We start from the raw sequence: 20638 nt of genomic DNA, 5'->3' as shown, positions 1-20638 counted from the left end.
TTGGAAAAATGGCCAGAGGCGATGACAAAAATAACCACTTAAAACAAGGGACTCTTCTCCAGAAGCTTCTTGTCAAGCCTCAGTCCAGGCATTCCACTTTTTTCCACTTAAAAAAAAAAAAAAAAAAAAAAAAAGGTCTAGCGTGTGCCAGCCTTTACTCAGGCTGACGTGCAAAGCCTCGGCCCTCCAGCCTTCGCCATGAGGCCAAGACTCATCTCCCAAACTGCTGGTCCTAATCAAGCCCATGCTTGGTTGCTAAAGCAGCTGTGTTAATGCCAAGGTCAGTCCCAACCCTAACTTCCAGTAGTAGGCAGCTGCTTACATCTCTGTGACACAAGCCAGGCCTCAGTGGAAGGGTTGGGTCAGACACCCCTCATCGGCTGAGAGTGAATCACATGGGCAGTCATGTCTGTGCTCCCTTTCCCGCAACTCTGTGCAAAGCCATTGCCCACACAACCTAGATGGCTCTCACCTCCTGCCCAGCCATAATGGAAGGTGCTTGAAAGCCATTATCAGAATAAAGGCACAAAAGCCAACGTTTTCATCACTGTCTAGACCTATAACCGGTCAGTCCCCCATCTCTTCCTGGGGAGCCTGTACTGCTCGGGGAACGGGAGGACCTGAAAACACAGAGGAGCAACATCTCCTAATGTGTGCCTTAGGTCTCCATGCCTTCCTGGGATGGGCCTGGCACTCCTCCCTTTACTCTGTCTCACTGCACTATCCACTCTCTGGGTGCTGAGACTGGAAATGTATTGGGGAGAAAGAAACCGTGAACACAGTGTAGACTGTGTACCCTGTGTTAACACGGCAGCTCTGCCAGTGGCTGCCATGCTGACTCTTAGTGAGGTTCGGTATTTGTGCTCTGTCCTAACCACTGAGTGTGAGCAAAGTTCTGGAGAGCTTCTGTGGTCTGCCTGCAGCTGAGTGTCACTTGCTATATGACAGAAATAAGGGATTACAGAAGATTTTAGTTTTAGCTTTTTGTCTGACCAAGATTTAAAAGTTTTACAGAAAACAGATTTGTGGGGTCAGGGAACAGAAGTGTGTCGGCACGGAGAGGAAAGTGAGAAGTGGTGAAGACATCCAGTAGAATTCATAAAATAAAAACACTGCCACACAAGCTCACAGAATACAGAGGACCAGAAGAGGAACATGGTGTGAGTGGGGCCCAGCAGGTAATTCTCAAATGAATTCTTCTAGGCAGGCTAGAAATTGTGCTTTATAAACTCATTACAATGTAACAGCTTTTAAAATATCTTTTGCCTCCTGCTTCTAGGTGACTCCCTTTTGGTTAGAAAAAAAACACCTAGAAATAGTCCAAGTGTCACGTGATGGCAGTGCAGCATTTTGATACAGATGAGGCAAGGAGCTAGGCAAACTTACACAGTAAGTGACAGTCTATACTTGCTGGTCTTCTCCCTTGACCACCCCAAGTCCTGCCAGGGACAGCATTTACTTCTTCTGGAAGAAGCCAGTAATGGACACTTGTCTGTTGGCTTTGCCCAGAGCTGCGGTCCCTTTCTTGGGGCCCTTTCGCGGCTCCTCTTTGGTTTCCTTTTTCACAGCAGCGGCAGGGGACCTGTGTACTGGCGCCACCTTCATCTTTCCCTCCTCTTCACTGTCCGTGCATGATTCAGTCTCGTAGACTTTTTCAGTCACTGGAATAACAAAAAACACAGGGACATGGTGGCTTTGAGTTACCAAAGGGGTGGTTGCCCTGTGCATCAGGTCCTGAGTTTTTTCTTACTGGGAGAACACATTTACCCTGAGGTCACATGGCTGAGAATCCCCTACTCCTTCACAGCTAAGCCCCATGTCATCAGATTGCCCAATCCTGTTCCTTGTGTCCTTGTCTACACTGGCTATGTCTACATACGAGCTGTCTGTATCTCAAACATCTCTTCCTAACTCCATGCTCTGAGTGGCTTCCTGAGTCATCTTCTGTGTCCTACACACCTGCCCATTTCCAGTGCTCACTCTCCTAGCTCTTCATTTAGCCTGTCAGAGCTCTCACTCTTCCACCATGGGTGCTTCTAGCTCACTCCATCCTGTGTCAACCACTGCCCCATCTGAAGCCACAATTTGTTACTCAACTTCTCAGTTCTTGTAACTGAATGACTGCTAATGAGACCAAGATTTACTTCATCTTACATTATGAAAATGGGGAGCACACTGACCATCAGCACACATGGATGTACCTGGCAGTCTTTGGCAAACACTTCTCAGTGTTGTTTTTTCTCATGGTGTACTCTGCTGGAGGTCAACTGGCTACTGCCTCTTTAGCACACCCTTCACCCATATCCAGTTAACCCAATTAGGCTACAAAACTACCTAATATCTCCCCTGGGGAGTTCTTAGAATTGGTCTTTACTTTCAAGAACCGACAACCCTCTTTGATGATTCCTGCAGACTTAGAGGGCCAAGGGCATTTACAAGCCTTTAGTCCTGGGCCTCAGGAGGCAGAGACAGTTGAATCTCTAAATTCGAGGCCAACCTGGTCTACAAAATGAGTTACAGGACAGCCACGAATACACAGAGAAACCCTGTCTTGAAAAACAAAACAAGAAAAAAAAAAAAAAAGAAAAGAAAGATATAGTTCAGATGAGAGAACGTGGCCTCTCTGGTAATCTAATTAGGAACACAGCATCTCAATCAAGCGTGATATGGCAAACACCTGAAATCTGTGCCCTTGGAGACTGTGGTAAGAGAACCCTGAGGAGACCATGCCTACAAAGGAAGAAAGGAAAAGAGAAAGACAAGAACAATGCAGAAAAACTTCAATTTTAGTAAGACTTTCAGGTAATTTGCATAGTTAATAATATTAGAGAAATGTGTCAATCTTTTTGAGAAGACACTTGAGACATTCCCATGGAATGAATACCCTGTAGTCCAGCAAGCACAATCCCAGAATGCCCTTCACCCCACACACCCACCATGCTACATACATCCTATAACTCAATTCATGGACAATACTATGAACTGTTGTTTGTTTCTATGTTAGGAAGCCTGAGGAGCTGTCTACAGAAAGGAACTGATCTCATGGTTGGCAACAAGCCCCTGATACGTCATAAGCTGTAGTCTCTACTCAATGGCAGCATGTCTACAGCATCATACGTCAAGATCAATTACAGTCACAGCGGTAGGCCTGTCAGGAGAATGGGCCTGCGACCAACACAACGACTCCAGGAGCTTCAATCAGCACTTGCTGAGGAAGAGCTGATTCTTCAGAGCCAATCAATCTTTTAAAGAGAGAAATTTAACAAGAAAATGAAAATCAAAAGGGCAAGAAAGCCAGGCATTGGTAGCACACACCTTTAATTCCAGTGCTCAGAAGGCAGAGGCAGGTGGATCTCTGTGTTTAAGGCCAGCATAGTCTACAGAGCAGGTTCCAGGACAGCCAGGGTAACACGGGAAAGAAAAGAAAGGGGAGGGACCTTCTCCAGGAGATCTATCTAGCTTCGTGACAGGTACCATAAGAAAGGAGAAGAAATTATTCATGCTCCAACCAACCAGAACTTTACAAATCCACGATTACCTCTAGGCAGGAGAGCACAGTATTGGAGTCTGAGCATCTCAACAGGGTTCAAGTGCTGAATCCCAAAAGTCCCGCCTCAGACCACCCATCTATGGAAAAAGCCTGACCTGGAGTAAAGAGGATGCCAAGGAAGCAGGGACCCCGTCAAGTCATACTCTTCTATGGATGAATGGCACGGGACACCAGAGACTTGACACTCCCAGGTCCAATTACCCGTGGGCAGCCTCCTGCCCACTACTGAGCTGCTAACAGAATCAGTCTGACATGACTCAGAGGCCACTCTCAGAGCTTCATTTCATGGTGCAGGTGCTGACTTCACTGCAGCGTTCTGTGTACTCTGCTCCTCAGTGAAGGCCTCAGAGAAGAAGCGACAGGCAGCATTGCATGGCCTAAGCCCATGTGCGCTCACACTGCAGACAGCTGCTCTGCAGAGAGCTACAGTGCCTCACTAAAATAAGAACTCAAGCCTGATGCCAAACATTTGCCTTACCTATGCAGCCCTCTTCATCCACAAAGGTTTTAGATTTCAGTACACGCTTTCGTTTTCTTTTGTTTTCTCCACTTGAACTCTAAAAGATCAGACAGACAGTAACAATATTAAGTCGACCTGTGAAGCTATAGAGAAAAATAACAGAAGACTCTAAATCTACAAAAAAAACCACCCCTATCATGCCATTATGATCAAATGGAGAACGAGGAACTCTACACTTCACAGGCACATAATGCTTACTGTAAGCACAGGCCTGGCATCTTCCCGATTACAGAAAGAGAAGCAGCGTGCTTGGGAAAGATTTGAGTTCTTGGTGAAAAAGACACACAGATTAAGGACCTTAGTGGAAGAGAGGGACAAGGAAAGCATACTACCGCAATATGCTGTGTCAGGACTTTCCAGGAAAGCAGTATATACTTCCATGTTCAGCCTTGGCGTTTGAACGTCATACCCAACTAGTTTAGCCAGAAGCACATATTACTACTATCAGTTCCCTTTTATCTACATTTTCATCCTGTTTCTTTGGCTATGATATAACAGTATGAGATTTACATTAAGTCTTAGCAGAATGAATTAAAGAAAACTAGTGGTTACAAAGGAGGCTTATCAACATTCATCTTCTCAACATTTCACCATCCACTATTATCAACTAATAGAAACAGTAAGCCACAGCTAAAGAGCATTCAAAACTGCATGTCACTGTTTGCTGTGGTTTTCTCATCTAGTCCTTTCCCTAAGAACAAATTTGAGTTTTGTGTTTCCTTTTATCTTTCATAATTTGCCCTGATGGAGGCTGGGCAGCAAGCAGTCCTGATGGTGATGATCACAAAAAAACAAACAGTTGCCCAGAGCCACACCCCACAGCAATGTCTGCCCTCAGGTAAGAAGAAAAGTGTGTCCATCTGGTCAACCTGAAGGGAAGCAAGATGAGACACGAGCCAGCTATCGGCCACTGGAGAAGACAGAGAAGGGCACACAAGATTCAACACAGTACTGTAGGGTCCTGAGAGAAGACACACGGAAGGGAGAACTGGGCTGGGTTTACCTTGACAGGAGGAGACTCAGGTTTTGGCACAGACTCAGGAGGTGGAGATGCAGGAGGAGGTGGAGATGGTGAATTTGCTTCATACATTTCAGGAGAGTCTGGGAAGACTGGAAAATGGAACAAGCTTAATAAAGAGAACTAAAAGCTCTAACTAGCACAATGCCTTCTCCACTGCATTTGCCTTGAAACTTCTGCTTATCAAAGCGTATTTTGCAAGCAGTAATTCATGATGACCAAGGAATACAGTCAGAGACTTAAAATACACATTAATTATTTTACATAATTACAATCAAGAATTTCTGAAGTTGGCAATACCCTAGAGATTCTCTTAGCCAAGTGTTCTGTCGTACACCAGACCAGAACATGAAGTTGGTTGACATATAATGACCACGTACCACATATCAGGGGTCTCACTTTATTCTCACCCCAACCCAAGAGACAGATCTTACTCCCATCACACAGTTGAGTAAACAGGTTCCGAGACTCCACTTGGCAAAGGCTCATGACTCATAAAAACAGGTCTCAAACCCAAGCCAGTGTGATTCCATAGCCTTTGTAACCCAACCATCCGCTCTCTTCCCAGTATGACCAAGTCAGTAGAGACAGCCTGTTCTCCTCAGTGCTCCACAGCGTCTTTGTTGCTAGTGTCTGAGGATGACTGACAGGACTGCTGGACCCAGACTGTCCAGCTGGAAGTAAGTGCATGGTTTGGGGAAGAATCACCTTTGAAAGCTAATCTCCATGAAAGATCTAACAGCCAACCCTGACTGTAAGACTATTTCTAGTGACTTCCCCACTGATAAGCCTTATAAGTCTTGCTTTGCCACACAGAGAACAGGCAGGAAAAAGGTCAGGAGAGAAAGAATGTTGTGGAAATGGTATCTGACAATGGAGTACCATGCAGGGATCCCAGTTTCTCAGTGAAGAATCAGGTCTGAGAGAAAGAAGAGAAGGCCATCAGAAAGGAGGGGAGGGACCTCAGCAGACTACTGTTTTGTTATTTCTCTACTCATCTTTTTTGTAACTTTATTTTCCCCCAAGCTGAGGTCTGAACCCAGGGTCTTGTATTTACTAGTGAGCACACCGAGCTAATCTCCCCAACTCCCGACCTACTGCTTAATCACCACCAAGACACTGCTGGCCATGGGCCTGGGTAGCTGCTTAGCCTCACCTGCTCCCTGAACCTCCTGGCTACATTCAAATTCTCTGCACAATCTTGGATCTGAATTTCTCCCAACTGATTAGGTCAGTGTTAAAAATTATGACAGTGGAGGGTTCGTGGCCAAATGACCTAAAGAGGTGGAGCAGAGTAAGAGCCAGGATAAAGCAATAAATTAGACACCTCAAGTATGAAATGGGCCCTAACTTCAGAGAAAAAGAGACAGAGACAAAGGAAAGCAGAGCAGCTTCAGTCTAGCTATGAATTCAGCTCGCGACGGGAGTCTAAGCAAGAGCACACTACAGAACCAGGACCTCACTAGAATGCTGGGCTGTTGTGGGCCCTCTCGGACCCCTCCCAGCACTGCACGCAAGTATTTACCTGTGTCTGCCCTCAGACTCAGTCCAACGAGCAGGGGCACTACAGTTGTCCTGCACTGGGCACAGAGCAACAGTAACTCTCATGTCTTAAATCAAGGAGAGTAAGTACTTCCTGGATAAAATCTGGGGTGAGGAACATCCAGGTCAAGGGAAGGCCACAGACAGTTCCCACTTCCTACTTTCCAGTTGCCCACCTCCGAGAATCATACGGTAATAAAATGTCATAATCCCCCTGGCAGAGAAGAGAGCAGAGGAATAAAGAGATTTCAACATGGCCTGAGAGATGGAAGGCAGCTGGGAGGAGCTGACGAGAGCCAGTTCAGTGATTCAGATGGCAGGGATTATCATCATAAGCTTTGTTTTATCGGACTTTAAAAACTGTCTTGTGTTTAAACTTAGATATTTTAAGAAGGATAAGCAACCAACATTTTCTACTTTATAAACATCAATCACTCATTTTCATAATAACCCCACAAATCATTATTTGTCTCATACAACTGAAGTTCAAAGAAATTTTAAAAAAAAACCTTGCCCATACTCAGTCTTTACCATTAATCCAAGCATTCTAACTCGGGACATTTTTACTGACGTAAATATGACAGATGCTTTGTGCATTAGTGTGCTCGATGACGAGAAACATTCAAGAGATGAAGCATCACCTCAAGAAAGCAGTTTTTACTCAGTCAGAATTAAGAACTGTGGGAAAACTCGTGTCAGTGAACCAGCAATGTAACCACTTGTTGGTCAAGAGTCCTCTGGCAGAGACCAGTGATTCCAATTCCTGGAAAGCAATCACTGTTTCCTAGAACTCAATATATATATTTTTTAATACCTATCTTACAAAAAAAAAAGCGGTGTGTGTGCGTGTGTATGTGCGTGTGTGTTCCATAAGCTTGAAATCCACCACAAACCTGCAAGGACTGAAAAAGTTAGCAAATACTTAACACAGCTATAAGCTATTTCTTCCTAATAACACAGATATTAATGTTATTTCTTTCTGGGCCTGCCATGTTTGTTTTGTTTTAAATATGTAGAACTACTAAAGGTGCTTAAGACACTTCCAGGGGGAAGGGGGGGAAGGAATTTGTTGAGAAGGTACATCTAAGAATCTCTGTTACACACTGAACATCCAGTGAGGTCGGGGGAGGGACACAATGCAAAAAGCTACTGTGTGTCAAGCGCTGTCTCGGCATTTCTGGTGTGTTGTCTTAATATCCACAAAGAGCACCAAGCAGTGGTGGCTCATGTCTTTAATCCTAGCACTCAGGAGGCAGAGGCAGGCTGATCTCTGTGCGTTTGAGGCCAGCCTGGTCTACAAGAGCTAGTTCCAGGACAGCAGGCCAGGCACCAAGACAGAAAAACCCTGTCTTGAAAAAAATAAAAATCCACAAAAAGCCAGCTTGTAGCAACACTGCAATTCTGGAAGAACAAAGAAGGACCCGAAGTTACGGCACCTGCAGCGCAGAAGACACATTACACCTCAGTCCTTGGAAAACTGCCTCTGATGGTTCCAAGTTTAGCCGAGCTCTTTCAACATACTTCCCTGGATAGCACAATGTAGCCCCCAAACCTTTCTCTTTAGCTTCTTTCTACATACTTTACATGGTTTGGGGTAAGATCTAAATAAGACTTAGATACTGGGTTGGAGAGAGTGCAGATGCTAAGAGTACTGGCTGCTCTTCAGGATCCTGCTTCAGTTCCCGGCATCTACGTGGCAGGCAGCTCACCACCTTGTGTAACTCCAGTCCCAGGGAATCAATTGCCCTCTTTCGAACACTGTATGCATATGGTACAAACAAACATGTAAGCAAAACACCCATACACATACTTTGAAAAATATTAAAAGTACTTGATATTTGTTTTGAAGCACAGCACATTAATTTTCCTGTAGAGATTCCTGTGCTTACTCTGCTTGCTTATCTTACAACCCTGTCCACATCCTGACCCTGAAAGAACCACAGCGACACTATACATGCAGGGGCTTGCAATTTTACCAGTTTTATTTATTGGTATGTCTAGAATATGTACTTGAAGGCAGCCAAAGGAACACTAGCCTTAGAGAGAAAGGAAAGGGCTTAGATGTGTGTGTGAAAGTCGTACTTTCGTTTTCTGTATTTCTCTTTTCTTTTCTTTTTTTGGATTTATTTATTATGTATGCAGTGTTTTGCCTGTATGTGTCCTTGCAGGCCAGAAGAGAGCACCAGATCTCATTACAGGTACTTGTGAGTCACCATGTGGTTGCTGGGAATTGAACTCAGGACCTCTGGAAGAGCAGTCAATGTTCTTAACCTCTGAGCCATCTCTCCAGTCTCTGTTTTAGGTATTTTCACAAGTTACCAAATGATCACTATTCTGATAAAAATCTGTAGCAGACTTCAAAGAGAATTATTCTCTCATTATTAGGACTACTGCTCTCATTGTAGTCCACAGTAAGTGAATTTTTCAGATCTTTGAGCACGAACCAAGAAATGATCCCCTACCAAAATTAACAGCAATGCCTACCTTCATCTTCACTGCTATCAGACTGAGGAAGCTTGATTCTTCTCCTCCTCTTTTTCTTCAGGTTTTCCGTTTCCTTGGCTTCCTCATCAGATAAGTCTACTCGCTTCCCCCTGCAACCATTACACAGAACAGAAAGTGTGCACATGCTTGAGTATGCGTGTGTTCCTATGCAGCTTCTTCTAGAGCTTACAGCCATAAATCCAGAGGGGAGAAAACAACAAAGTAGGTAAGGAAAGACTGATTGATTTTTATTTGTTTATTTGAGACAGTGTTTCTATGTAGTCCTGGCTGTCCTGGAACTCACTAGGTAGACCAAGCTGGCCTCTGGCTCAGAGATCCTCTGCCTCTGCCTCCCAAGTGGTGTACCACTGTGCCCAGCAGAAAGATTGATCCTTCGGAGAAAATATACTGCTGGCTATTCACAACTATTTCACTTTATAGGGTAGTCAGAACAAAGCGTTTCACCAGTTCTCTCTAGGCCAGTTTAGAGTCCTGTCAATGCCTTTCCCCTCCTATTGGCCTTTCGGTAATTTAACATGCATTAAATAAGCAGCTGAACAACCACATTGCAAAGATCAGGAAAGAAATGCTGTCCTCAAAAAGCCATGGCAAGCCAGACATAGTGGCACATGCCTATAATTTCTGCAGAGAGGTGGGAGGATTCTAAGACTGAGGGCAGCCTGGGCCACACAGTGAAACCTGCCTCAGAAGACAAACAGGTTTTGGCCAGCTGCACTAGCTATTATACAACATGATAAAATTTAATGGACAAATAACATTGCGGGACACAATTGTTAAAAGCTAAGTAGACAGGTAGGAAGGGAAGACAATATTGTAAATTGAAAGAACAACGTGAGCAAAGGCATAGATAAGATCGTAAATTCGTTCTCGTGATGTCATAAAAACCTAGACTTTCTCTTGACATTATTTAGCTTCTCTGTCTGCTTTTCTCAATTATGGCATTCATCAATAAATAATTTAAGGGCCTATTGTGTATTAGAGACAAATACATGTAAACCATAATCTTTCTGTCATTGAGTGCCTATGTCTTATTTAATTTTGAACATCAACTTTTTTTTTCTACTTTAGCTAGGAAAATAAAGCAAACCTAAAGCAAGCCAAAGGGAATAATATTAAAGTAGAAAACAATGCAGAAGAAAATAAAGAAAACTAACAAAGCCTAAAGTTGTTAGGTTAAGGAGAAAAGATTAATAAGCCTTTTACAATAGAGGGAAAATATGTATTTCCAAGTGGATTAAAGAGAATAAAGGACTCTGTAGTCATAACTGCAGAGTCTACAAATACTCTAAGAACAAGGCTAGATTATGAACGCTTCAAACAAGCTCAGGAACTTAGAGGAAACAAAGTCCTTTAAAAGCACAAACTGGTCCAAAAAGAACTAGAAGACTTGACTAACACTATACACTATATAAATATCTCACACGTACACACACACACACACACACACAGAGAGAGAGAGAAAGAGAGAGAGAGAGAGAGAGAGAGAGAGAGAGAGAGAGAGAGAGAGAGAAAATACAGGCCCAGATTCACTAATAGATTTTATTATATACTTAAATGTATTAGAACTATATCCACACATAGGGCCAGAGATGGCTCTGCAGACCAAGGTGCTGCTGCCAAGCCTAATGAAGCAAGTCCATTCCAGGGCAGCAGAAAACTGACTACCACAAGTTATGTTCGCTGTGTCATGATATGTACATAAACACATAATACACACACACACACACACTAAATGTTAAAGAAAAAATATGATTCACAAACTTCTTTTATGAGGTTAACACAAGTTGGATACTAAAACTAGCCAGTTACCAGGAAAGAAAACAGCTGAGCTGTAGTCCTCAAAAAAATAGAAACAAAATCCTCCTAGGGCAATGTTCACTAATCTAGCAGTGTGTAAAAACAATAAATTCGACCAGAATGCAAGGCTGGTTTAACATTTTCATGTCAATCAGTATAACCGACCATATTAGCAGAAAAACTGCATGAGCCACCTCAATAAAAGCAGAAAAAGTATGCTAAAATTTAAAAGCAATGAGTAAACGCCTCTCAGAAAACTTGGGATAGAAAAAAACCTTCTTAACCTAGTAAAGGACACCTACTAAAAACCTTCTTAACCTAGTAAAGGACACCTACTAAAAACCTACACTTAACCTAGTAAAGGACACCTACTAAAAACCTACACTTAACCTAGTAAAGTCACCTACTAAAAACCTACACTTAATTGGCTATTTAGTGGAGGGATGCTGAGTACATGCCTGGTATCAGCCTCCCACACTGAGTGCTGGGATCATGGCTGGGACATTTTAATCCACATATATCATGTGTTCCCGGAGGGGCAGGGCCTACTGGGCAGAGCTGTACCCCTCTGAAATGTCACCATTTTGTTGCTCCAACTTTACCACAAAAGTTGGTTCTTTGTGGGCCTATCAGTGCTGACAGTGTCCTTTAGAATTTCTTTCAACAGACTAATTTCTACCAGCTATGAGGTAGTGTCTCAAACTCCTGGATCCATTTTTAACAGCTTGTGTGCTTTTTATTTTCTTTTCTAATTACATTTTACCACTTGAAAAATAAACTCATTGATATAAAAAGAAAACAAAGAACTTCTTCTCTTAAACTGGACTGGAAACAGTAACTTCTCACTGTGAAACACACACACAGGCAAACTTTCATGGTGTCTACACACTTACTCTGAAGTCTGGGGGCAAAGACGATCGCAGTTTGCATCAGTGGTCAGCCCGGCTTCACCAGGTGAGCCTGGGGCTTCTCTCTCATTCTCACAGCCTTAGGTAGGATTTAGTACTCAGCTGAAACTGCCTGCCGCAGAAATCCCAAACAGACCTTCTCACCTCCACAAGACACTCCCCTTCCCAAGTGACAAAATTTTCCTACCATTTCTTTTCCTTCTGCTGCATCTTCACAGGCTCTGCCTTCCTGCTGGATTTCTTCAGAGCTGTGGGAGCTGCCAGCTTTGTTTCAGTGACAGACACCGGAGGCTGCTCCACTGTTTTTTCTTCTTTCACTTCTTGCTCTGGATCCAAACTGACTTTAAGTTTATCTACAAATAAAGTACAGCAGACCACATATAACCACCGTGCACTGTTAACCATCACTCCCGAGCTAGATAATGCTAGGAGCAAGGGTAAAAACAGTCCCTGTCCTAAAAAAGAGCAGTTGATCGAGAAAACACCTATGATCTTCATTTCTGATTCACACTAACCTCTCACTACACCACTACCTTAGCGACAGCAAACACAAGGTTTCAAAATACCAAACTTTGGGTTTATTGTGTTTCTGCTGGGTGTGTGCTCGCCATGATACAGCTGTGAAGGTTAGAGGGGACGCTCCCTGTTTCTCCTTCTACCATGCAGATCCCAGGGATCAAACTCAGTCCTCAGGCTTGACAGCCCCTACATTCAACTTTCATGAAGTTATCCTCTTATTTTCAAATAAGGAAAACAAGAGCTGCAGGTAGTCATGATGATGTTCAAGAACACAGCTTAAAAATGGGCTGACAGCTAAATTTAAAGCAACATCTTTTCTATTCAACCTTTTTAAAAAATTATTTATTTTGCTTGTATTGGTGGGTTTTTTTTTTGTTGTTGTTTTTGTTTTTTTTTTTTTTTGTCTGCATGTATGTCTTTGCACCACAAGCATATCTGGTGTGTGTGGAGCCAGAAGAGGCATTGGACCCTTGGGACTGCAGTTAAAGATGATTGTGAGCTACCACATGAGTGCTGGGAATTGAACCTAGGTCTTTAGAAGAGCAGCCATCTCTCCAAGCCCCGTAGTTTAAAGCCTGGATAGTCCTATCTCACTACTACCTTCAATGATAGAACTTAATTCAAATCCTGCTTCCCTCTGGGAAAGCCTAAAAGCCATTTTTCTCTTTAAGAACTGGGATAATAGCTAGGCGGTGGTGGCGCACGCCTTTAATCCCAGCACTCGGGAGGCAGAGGCAGGCGGATCTCTGGGAGTTCGAGGCCAGCCTGGTCTACAAGAGCTAGTTCCAGGACAGGCACCAAAGCTACAGAGAAACCCTGTCTCGAAAAACCAAAAAAAGAACTGGGATAATATTTATAAGACTACTATCAGGCAAAAACATTAAGTGAGTTACCCAAGGTATCACTGAGAGAAAAAGTAAGTGCTGAATATGGGCCTCAGTTAGTTCAACTCCTGACCTGGGTCCCTACATTAAACTGAGATACCACAGCACACACAAGTGGCCATGCAAAACAGAAATACATCAGACACCCGAGAAATACAGAAATGCATAATCTAGCCCGTGTACCCAGTGAGAGCTATTTATAGGCAAAGTCAGAACACACAGTTAGAAAGCCATACACAGTAGAGGTTCTTCAGAAAGCTGTTTGCATTACCTGGTCTGTAACCACCTGTCTTAGTCTTGACTGACTGTACAGGTTAGGACAACAGTTTTTCAAAGCATGTATGTTCTCTGAGAATGCAGACGGATCAAAACACAAAATGCAATCTATTCATATTTTTGAATGTTTATGTGGGAAACCTAAAGGGTGGGCTTCACTAGTGCAATAGTGGTAACCATGGTTTCAATTTTAAATTCTCTCTTTTTTGTTGTTGTTGTTGTTGTTTTTCAAGACAAAGGTTTTTTCAAGGGTTTCTCTGTAGCTTTGGAGCCTGTCCTGGAACTTTCTCTGTAGACGAGGCTGGTCCAAACTCACAGAGATCCACCTGCTTCTGCCTCCCAAGTGCTGGGATTAAAGGTGTGTACCCCCATTGCCTGGCTAAATTCTGTTGTTCTCATCTGTGCTTTTTAAACTTTCCCACTAAAATATCCCAAATTGACTAGGAAAGTGAACATTTTGCAAGTAACAGAATTTCATGCTTCTTAAGGCTAAGCAACCTTTCATTGTCTGCATCTATCTACAGACAAAGGTTTTCTGTCTTCTTTTTCCATTCTATCACTAGTGTGCAATAGAGCTAAGCACATAGTAGGTATACAATCAACAATTTCAAAATTTGGCCGTTTTTACTGTTAACAGCTATGTGTGTATTTTACGAATTTTTAAATGATAAATGGAAGAGTCTTCATTGGGTACTAGAGTGGTTCAGCGGTTCTATCTGCTCTTTCTACACCAGGCAACTCACAATGGCCTGGAACACCTCCTTCTGGATTTCATGGGAAACTAACGCCACAAGTTACACAGATACAACAAGATAACACAAATATAAGTTATCCAAAAAAGTTTTAATTAATTAAAATTCCTCACTGGATCTTATAAATACACAAAATACACAAAAACAAGAAAATCATTAAATTGTCAAGAAATAGTAACAGACTGAGTACAGCGTACCAGTCCCAGCCATGCAGGCGAATGACATCATGATGTGTTCTAGAAATAGGGGCCCCCGTGCACTGCTCCAGCACCAGTCGGAGCCATGCAGGGGAATGACATCATGATGTGTTCACAGAAACAGGGGCCCCCGTGCACTGCTCCAGCACCAGTCGGAGCCATGCAGGGGAATGACATCAAGATGTTTCACAGAAACAGGGGCCCCCGTGCATTGCTCCAGCACCACCACCAAAGCATGTTTCTGGATAACTTCCAGGTACCACATTTTTCTACTTTCACAATACAAAAACATCCTTTTCTGAGAACCTCCACAACAAATAAAACACCATCACTCCAATCCCCCACGGCGTATCAATCTGACCGTCGTGGGAAAGCAGAATTCAGACTACTGTCCTTGGATAGACATGCGACAAAAGGTCACAGGTCTCTGTAAACCTGATGTTCTGATGTTCCAAGAGAGAGTGCAGTAAGCACCCTGTGGTTCCTACATCCTACGTGGTATTCTGCCGCATACCCCCAAGGGATGTGTACTTAATATAAGTAGTATAAAAATATATAACTATTAGCTCTTTCCATTAAGAAAGAATTCTTACTTAAATAAAGGCCTTTCCTTCCAAAAAAAAAAAAAAAAAAAGGAAGAAGATGCATTTAAATGGTCTGGCCATTACTGCCCATTGCTGCCCATCACTGCCTATTTTCACATTGACATTTAATTCAGTGCCGTGAGTAATCTTAAAAAAATAACCAAAGAGAGGCAAAATATTTGTTTTTGTGGTCCCTGGAGACATCTGTAGTTAGGGTCACACCAAGCAAACTGGCACCAGCGTCCGTGACATTAAGTGCAACTCTCTCACTTTATCACCATCTTCAGAAGCTTCACTACCTAAGTATTTTATTTTCTTCCTAAGGCCAGAAGTGAAAGCAGAAATAGCCTTCAGGAGCTCAAGTAAGCCCAAAAGTTCCCTTCCTTTCCTCAATACATTGGTCAGCACACTATGAATATGCTAGGGAATGGAAATGCCTGATGGGCAAAACCCAGACCACTGGCCTTGACCGCAGGCACACGCTACTACAGTAACTTTCTTCCGAGAGTTCAAAGAAATTAAGAACATACTTACTCATAGCTGCTTTTCCAAAAAAGTTGCTCATCATATTTCCTTTTCCTGGTGCTTTGCCCCCAGCTGAAGATGCCTAAAAGCATAAACAAACAAACAAACACACATACAATTTCTAATTTTGCCTAACATTCAGGCTGTTCTTGAAGTACCATGGCCTCAACCGTCTCTAACAGTATAGCATAGTAAAAGTCAGGCATGGTGGGACAAGACTGTAATTCCAGAATAACGGAGGTAGAACTTGGAGGACCATCCTCAGCTATACTGCAAGATCAAAGCCAGAATGGGCCAGGTGTAGCAGGAAAGACAAAGCATTCCAACTTGACAGTACACTCTTAAAACATCATGGCAAAATGTGTAGATGTTAACTAAGAACCTAGAGCAAAGCCGGGCGGTGGTGGCGCACGCCTTTAATCCCAGCACTCGGGAGGCAGAGGCAGACGGATCTCTGTGAGTTCGAGACCAGCCTGGTCTACAGAGCTAGTTCCAGGACAGGCTCCAAAGCCACAGAGAAACCCTGTCTTGAAAAACCAAACAAAAAGAACCTAGAGCAGAATTCCAGACCAGCTGACAAAGCCTGCTTTCTGTTCTCACAAATTACTTATGAGTACATCTGAGCTTTTCTTGAGCATATTTTGAAGCTATCTGTCCTAAGAGAATTCAATCAGAAGTGGTATGCATGGCAAACAACGGGAGAGAAAGTAAAGTATTTTTAATTCTCAGGGGGATCTGAACCCTGGGCCTCCATTTCATAACAGTATGGCTGCAGATAAATTACTTTACACATAAACAGCAAGATTCAAACAGAACTGATACGAAGCTTTACACAGAGGTCAGACTCAGTGCACAGAAGGACTCAATGTGTGCTTGTTTCTGCCTTCCCTCCTTTCTCTTTGTGAGATGGTGTCTCTATGTAGCCTCCTCTTCCGGAATGTTGGGATTACAGGCACAGACCACCAAACCAAAAGAGCTTTTTTTCCTTACTGCCCTTATATTGTCAGACAACTGGACAATAAAAAAGGATAAGGGGGGAAAGGCATGAACTAGAACATGAAGGGCAAAGCTCCAGCTAGATGTTCTCAAACGTCACATCCCTACAATTCCTCAAACCTGCAGTTTTTTGAGCAATTTTCACATACATTATTTCAATGGCTGTCCCAATGACCTTATTTAGTGTGCAAACTGGGTATCGCCATTTTATAGGAGAATGCAATCTCGGAGAGAGTATTATGGGGAAGAAAGAACTACCAGAGGAGAAAATACAGATCCCATTAGGCCAAGCACGGTGGCTCATGCCCCTTCCCAGGCTGGAGAGGCAGAGGACCTGAGAGCCTGGACCTGAGAGCAAGACCTCAAACAAATAATCACAAATGTCCAAACTGAAGTAGATCGCTCGGCACTGATCGTGGCCCTTCTATAAATAAACTTGCACAGAAATTCTGGAGGCTTTCCTGGACCCCATCCTGCTTTTAAAGGCCTAGTGTCGAGAGACTGACTTACATTTGTTACCTCTTTAGCCTCTGCTTTCGTCTCCTTGTTGGTGTCTTGGGTTTTAGTAGCAGCTTTAGAGAGCAACATTCCCATGATTCCTTTGGGCTGCTGGGACACCTGTTTGGAGGCAGGTGGGCCATGGCCATTGGTGGTCAGTTCATTGGCTTGTGTCTCACTTGCTGCCTGAAGACTTGACTGCTCAAACTTTCTGGAAGATGAGGATTCTGCAGGAGCTCTGGGGACGGCCGCCGCACACTGTATGGCACTAAACCTAAGTACAGAAGTGTGTATAAGATTAATGGCACTACCAAACCTCATTTCCAAACTCTGTGCCTTCTACATATCTTTTCACATCAATATAAAACTAGAGAATTTAAAACTAGACTATCACAGAAAAAAATTTCATGTAAACTCTCATTTGGGTGAAGAAACATGCAGTGGGGAGAAGCAACTCTGCCTAAAATTAGCGTTCACCTAGTTACAAAGCGAGGTTAGAATTAGCTAAACACACTTGCTTTCTTGTTTGGGTTTTTGTCCTTCCTAGAACTCACTATGTAGACTAGGCTAGCCTTGAACTCACAGAGACCTGCCTGCCTTTGCTCTAGAGAGCTGAGAATAAAGGCATGCATCACTACGCCAACTTCTATACTTATTTTCCTTCACCTTTACTGTCCAGCTAACAGTAATACTCTCACCATTCTTGGGAAACAAGATGGTCTTTTGACCAAGTTCAAAGAGCAGTAATTATCAACCAAAGTAGAACTAAAAGCTATACATTATTAACAGTGTTCTGGCAACTCTCCTAGCCAGAGTGTGCCATGCTTTAAAACATGAAATAGGGATACACCCCATAACTCATGCTCCTTTATATCCACTTGTTCCTCATTTCTAAAAATACCAATTCACACCAGGAGGTTCATGCTGAAGGCTCAGCAATAACATTCGGTTAACAGTCTGCATGGCACATTCCTGGGGATATTCACCTCCTCCTCTCCAGTCACTGCCAATGGCCCTGTTCACACGCCTGCAATGCCATAGTCCATGATGTGAATAGGAACCCATTTACCCTCTCAGGGGTCAGACATAGAGCAGAGTTGCCCCAGCTTTTCCTAATAAAGAAAACATTTTACTTTCCAGTGTTTTGCTTATTGGGGGCAGGTGAAAGTTCCCTGGAGGCCCTCTTCATTTTTTGTGTTACAGGCATTCAGCGCAGGACCTGGTACACAGAAAGGATAGGGAAGAATGCCTGGCTGAAGAGGAGGCTTCTGGCTCCCCTCTCTTCTTCAGTGTGTCACCTCAACTTGGACATGGAGATGGGGAAGACACAGAAACTGTGGAGACAGAAGCTATTCAAAACTAACCAGAAACTATTCATAACTGCCTAAGCAATGGTCCCTGAACTGCATTTCAGAGATAACTTTAGACTAAGTGGATCCAGAGCAGCACAAATCTTCACTGAGTCATACAGTCCAATCAGAACACCTGTGGTTGATGAGAGCTGAGAACAGAGGGAAACCATTTACTTTACTCTCTGGTCTTCCTTTCTGGCCCTGCAGCGCTTCCAGGTACAATGGAAAAGGCAATGTTTTATTTCATTGTCGGCATCTAAAGTTGGTCTTAAGACAACTCTTTATTTGGTCTGCATTCCACACCTTAGGATCAGGACCAGCAACTGGCAACCAGGAAGAGACCAAGTTTGAAGACTGCTCAACCCTGAAATCTCACCTCCCCTGCTTTCAAAACATCTCCTAAAAAAGAACATCTCATCTCAGGAGGCTCACAATTATTAGGAACAAGCACAAACTTCTTTATTGGAAATAAGCTCCCCCTCCTCCACTTCATCTCCAGATAAGATGAGATGGTTAATCTCAATTGTCAACTTGATAAGATCTAGCATTAGCTAGGAATTCAGCCTGATTTAGATAACTGAGGTAGGAAGACCTGCCCACTGTGGGAGGCAACCGTCCCTAAAATGGATCCTGGACCATGTAAAAAGGAGAAAGTGAGCTGAACAGACTTTCATTGATCTCTGATTTTGACTGGGACTGTGATGTGACCAGCTGCCTCAAGCTCCTGCAGTCTTGACTTCTTCACCATGAACCATGCCACTAAACTGTAAACCAGAATAAACCCTTTGTCTTTTACGTTGCTTTGGTCAACAACAGAAAGAGAAACCATGACTCGGAGTCTCACGTGGTACAGGAGCTTCACACTCCTACACAACTGAGGAGGATGAACTAGTGCTCTTCTTGCCTCACCTCCTAGCCCTGGGGTCAAAGGATGCATTTCCATGCCTGGCCAAGTCTGAAATTCTACAGAGGACATGCCCAGCAGAGTTCACTGCAGTGCCCTGGTATTTTCGTGCATGAGCAGATTTTGCTTCAAACTCAACCTGTGAGCTAGGGATTTCTTATCAGATATCCTGCATATAAGATATTTACATTATGATTCATAACAGTAGCAAAATTACAGTTATGGAGTAGCAACAAAGATCATTTTATGGTTGGGAGGATCACAACATGAGGAACTATATTAAAGGGTTGTAGCATTAGGAAGGTTGAGAACCACTGCTAACTTGAGTTCACTTTCACCCATTTGTCCACTTGCTGGACATTAACAGGACAGATTTTATCTGATGTCAGATATGATGAACCACAGCTTGACATGCCACAAGATTTATCATCATCATCATCATCATCATCATCATCATCATCATCATCATCATCATCATCATCATCATCATCGAGACAGGGTTTCTCTGTGTAACCACCCTGGCTGTCCTGGAACTCACTAAGTAGACCAGGCTGGCCTTGAACTCACAGAGATCCACCTGTCTCTACCTCTCCTAAGTGCTAGGATTAAAGGCATGCACCACCATCACCCAACCACAAGATTTTAAAATAATACAGACATTTTTAAATAAAATTAGCAAAGTATTTTTTCTTGAAATCCTTCTTCTCTAAGACTTGTAAATTACTCTTTGTATATTTATTTAATAAATATTCAAATACTTATTATAAGAGAAAAAAGCCAACTCTAATGCCCATCGTTAACAGTTAACATTAGTTACTGAAAATGTTTACTGTGTACCTGGCACTTTTAGAAAAGCACTTAACTGACAGGAATCCTAATCAGATGGTGTTTAAAGAAAATACAGTTGCCAATTCTGTATCAATTTCTTCAAGGATCTGTCTCTGTCGGTTATCCCAGACCCTCAGTTATCTTCAATCACTCCTCTCCCACTCTTTCCTAACAACGCATCTTAAGTCTTTCCCTTGCTGTACAGCCTGGCTAGTCTGGTACTCACTAGTAAGTGGTAAGCTCGCCTGAGCTCAGTGATCCCCCTGCCTCAGCACCAGTTCTCTCATTCTTTCTGTGGTTGGGGTTTATTTTATTCTGCAGTGCTGAATGATAAGAAAGCTTGACCACTGAGCCACATCCCCTCAATTCTAAAATCATATCTATCTATCTATCTATCTATCCATCTATCTATCATCTATCTATCTATCTATCTATCTATCTATCTATCTATCTATCTATCTATCATCTATCTATCTATCTATC

The 20638-nt window shown here is 43.0% G+C and overlaps 1 protein-coding gene across 2 annotated transcripts in view; it reads right to left on the bottom strand.

Annotated features, from left to right (window-relative positions):
- Positions 1-612: 612 nt before the first annotated feature.
- Positions 613-20638, bottom strand: part of Pold3 (DNA polymerase delta 3, accessory subunit) — a 39137-nt gene continuing 19111 nt past the window's right edge. Inside the window, exons 6-12 of one of the 2 annotated variants that reach the window (XM_013350110.2) lie at positions 17093-17345; positions 15587-15659; positions 12028-12193; positions 9115-9224; positions 5074-5180; positions 4029-4107; positions 613-1661 (exon numbers count right to left, since the gene is read on the bottom strand). In XM_013350110.2, the coding sequence (XP_013205564.1) occupies positions 1456-1661; positions 4029-4107; positions 5074-5180; positions 9115-9224; positions 12028-12193; positions 15587-15659; positions 17093-17345 (994 nt within the window). In that variant the 3' untranslated portion in view covers positions 613-1455. Of the gene's footprint in view, positions 1662-4028; positions 4108-5073; positions 5181-9114; positions 9225-12027; positions 12194-15586; positions 15660-17083; positions 17346-20638 lie in introns of both variants that reach the window. The other variant, XM_005357507.3, reaches the window with a different exon arrangement.

This window comes from Microtus ochrogaster, chromosome 22 (genome assembly GCF_000317375.1).
Source record: "Microtus ochrogaster isolate Prairie Vole_2 chromosome 22, MicOch1.0, whole genome shotgun sequence".
Classification (NCBI taxonomy): Eukaryota; Metazoa; Chordata; class Mammalia; order Rodentia; family Cricetidae; genus Microtus; species Microtus ochrogaster.
The sequence above is the reverse complement of the archived record's forward strand: the minus strand, read 5'-3'. Positions and strand labels throughout refer to the sequence as shown.